General features: G+C 40.7%; 1 protein-coding gene across 3 annotated transcripts in view; it reads right to left on the bottom strand.

Annotated features, from left to right (window-relative positions):
* Positions 1-312: 312 nt before the first annotated feature.
* Positions 313-3,306, bottom strand: part of sall3b (spalt-like transcription factor 3b) — a 7,836-nt gene continuing 4,842 nt past the window's right edge. For 2 of the 3 annotated variants that reach the window (XM_014024806.1, XM_014024807.1), the window contains exons 3-4: positions 2,151-2,413; positions 313-810 (exon numbers count right to left, since the gene is read on the bottom strand). In XM_014024806.1, coding sequence (XP_013880260.1) covers positions 433-810; positions 2,151-2,413 — 641 coding nt within the window. In that variant the 3' untranslated portion in view covers positions 313-432. The remainder of the gene's footprint in view (positions 811-2,150; positions 2,414-3,306) is intronic. The other variant, XM_014024808.1, reaches the window with a different exon arrangement.

Raw genomic sequence — 3,306 nt, 5'->3', positions numbered from 1 at the left:
GTCTCTTACAGTACCTAAGGTTCTGGTAAAGTCTTAAAGTTTGTCAGATTCAGGTGTGAGGAGAGAATTTAAGTTTTATACTTTATTTAAAAGGTTTACACATTTTATTGCACGTCTGCACACACTGTTGTTTTTTAGTTTWATAAACAGTAAATCAGGATATCTGAATGAAAAAGCTCAGAGGTTCTGCTGAACCTGAAGGAGTTGTGTTCTGACAGAAAGTCAACAAACAACACGTTGTGTTTTGAGTCCAAAGTGACTTTATAACACGAAGAATAAATCTTTTCAGCAGATTGTTTCTTCAGAGCTGAATGAAGGAATTCTTAAAACTGGTTTTATTTGTAGAAAACATTTAACAAAATGTTTGTTTAATAAGTTTTGCAGATAAAAAGTCTAGAATCGTTTGCATATAAATTCCATCAAAGTTCAGTTTTAATTGATCCCGATGTGTTTGCTGTCGTCGATCAGCATGGAGAAGTGTCTGCTGGCTCCCAGCTCCATACTGGTCTTGTTCAGGCTCATGGTCCCCCCTGCCGCGCTGGCTGCTGTCAGCGGGTGGATCTGAGCCAGGCCCGGGTTCTGGATCACCGAGATCTCGTTGTTCTTCAGGGCCAGGCTGCCGGTGATGGCCGAGGCGTAGCGGCTCCAGAACCCGGGGTCCACGCTCATGGCCCGGCTCGCCAGGTCTTTGTGGAACGCCTCCCCGAACTTCAGCGCCTCCCCGCGCAGCAGGGCCGCGGGGTTCTCCACCGAGAGCCGCCGGCCTCTCCTGGCCGGGGCGTTGTTCCACATGTGGGTCCCCATGTGGACCTGAGAGACAYGATGGACACAGTTAGTTAAAACATACACCGTTGCAGTGTGCTCCTTCTGCACCAGTGGGTAGTCTCTACATAAAAACCTCCAAATCTCCTAAAGCCRGACTAAATGAAAATATATTTATTATTTTAAAACTACATCTAATGTGAAACATTCACAATCATTCAYTGTGTGAAAGATTCACAAGAGTTCACTATTCAGAGCAGTTTTTCTTCCGTACAGTTTTTTGGCTCGTGTCTCGTTCTGTAAATTTTTTTTAGCATTTCAGCTATTTATACTTTTTTTTTTTAGCTGTTTCACCTTTCGGCCACTTTTTCCCCATTGAGAATGAATGGAGCTGTTTTCAACATCCTTAAAATCCTTCAAAATGTTTCTAAATGTTTATTTTGTTCTTCTGCTCTTTTTACCTCCTTTAGCTAATTTTAGCTTCTTTTTGTGCTATTTCAGCTATAATTCTGCTTCTTTCTGCCATTTTCCACATTTTTGTGGGTTTTTTCTTCTAATTTGAGCTATTTCTGCATCTTACAGTTTTTTCTGCTATATTCAGCTATTTGCTGCAGTTTTAGCTAATGTTCAGCTGTTTTTAGCTAATTTTTTTTAGCTAAATAGACTTTTAGTAGCTGTTACAACTTATTTCTGCAAAGTTCAGCAAACTTGTGCCCCTTGTAACAGAATTTACAAGGTGCACAAGACATAACAGACATTTTCAAAAGAATTTGCAGCTTCATTTCAGCTGTTTTACTGCAAATTTTGGCTGTTTTAGCTATTTTACAACATATTATCTCTTTTTTGTACTTTGTTTTTTCTGCTAATTTGACATTTATATTCTCCTTTCACCATCTGAGTGCTAATTTAAACTTGTGTCTGCTACTTTTAGCTTGTTTTTATGCTAATTTTAGCTTTTTTCAGCTCTTTTCTACTGTTTTCTGCTAAGTGAAACTGTTTGTGCTTGTTTCAGCTTTTCAAATTGAACTTACATTAAATGTTTTGCTATTAAACATTTTCAGCTCCATTTCAGCTAAAGTTTTCAGCTAAAGTTTTCAGCTAAAGTTTTCAGCTAAAGTTTTCAGCTAAAGTTTTCAGCTAAAGTTTTCAGCTAAAGACTGAAGGTTCACTCTAACATTTTCATTTGAAGTTTCTCTCGTTTGTTTTTTCTACATTTATTCAAAAGAAAAAGCTCACAGTTGAATTCATCTTTAACGTTTTATCAAATATTTCAGGTCTGATGTTGAAACTCTTCAGAAAGCAAAGCTGTGTTTAAAGGTTTAAAGTCGGTTGAAGGGTTGGACTGGTTAAAGGGGGTGGGCGTCAAACAGGAAGTGGTCTCTGCGAACCTTCAGGTTGCCCTTGGTGGTGAAGGCTCTGCTGCAGACGGAGCAGACGAACGGTTTCTCTCCGGTGTGCGTGCGCTCGTGGATCTGCAGGGCGCTGGCCGAAGAGAAGTTCTTCCTGCAGGCGCTGCAGTTGTGCTGCCTGGACGCTCGTCGCAGGGGGGCGGGGCCGAGGAGGGAGGTGGCCCCGGGGCCGAAGGGGGCCTCCGCCTGGCCGTGACCRTTCACCTCGGCTTTGATGGAGCCGGACAGGTTCAGACCTGCAGCTGGAAGCACAGAGCAAAATGAACCCACCTGCAGGGGGGGCGGGGCTTATCTCTGACCTCTGTAACGAGGGTCACATCACTTCATCCTATAAAACGTCTGACATTTTTAACTTCCTGTTTCCTCTAAAAACAGTGATCAGTGCTTCCCAAACCTTTCAGCCTCTGACCCACAGAGACCTGATGGGGTTTGTGTCACAAACAACAACATCTGATCAGGTAAACAAGTAGGGCTGCGCACTGAGGGGGCGGAGCCACAACATATCCTGATAGTGTTAGAGATATGTCACTAAAAGACTCTAACTTTTAAAACCTCAGGATGAAGAGCAGACTGCACCAAAACAGGTTCAGTTCAGTTGATTTTATCAATCAAAACTGCTTGTTTCACATTTTAAAACCAGAACAGTTTCAGCAAATTAAATATTTCATTTTTCAACATTTTGATACTTTTCTACACCTCTAAAACCCAGTATTCATTATTAATTTTTTTTATCTTAACCTCAGTCTTTTCTAACAACTAAAACAAAAAAACGTAATTAAATCTGAAAATCTTTTCAGGAGCAGGAACCCGACCCAGACCCTGATCCAGATCCTTCCTCTGTACAAACATTTAAATAATTAATGAAAGCTCGACTAAAATCACCCTCATCAGCTGTTTTATACGGGATAAATCTGCCGACAGGAAGTGAATTTTAACGTGGATCATTTGAAATTTAATCCATTGGTTTGAAACTAAATTTTACTAGATTAAATAAAATAACTTTGTGTGTTTTTGTCACTTTTACAGTGGATTGCATCAACTCTGTTACATCCAGAAGGAAAACTTCACCAAAGTGAAACATAAATCTGTGGATCTGTGTTTGATTACTCTGCCTGGCTTTCTCAAGGACCAGGAT

Source organism: Austrofundulus limnaeus, unplaced genomic scaffold (genome assembly GCF_001266775.1).
Source record: "Austrofundulus limnaeus strain Quisiro unplaced genomic scaffold, Austrofundulus_limnaeus-1.0 Scaffold440, whole genome shotgun sequence".
Classification (NCBI taxonomy): Eukaryota; Metazoa; Chordata; class Actinopteri; order Cyprinodontiformes; family Rivulidae; genus Austrofundulus; species Austrofundulus limnaeus.
The sequence above is the reverse complement of the archived record's forward strand: the minus strand, read 5'-3'. Positions and strand labels throughout refer to the sequence as shown.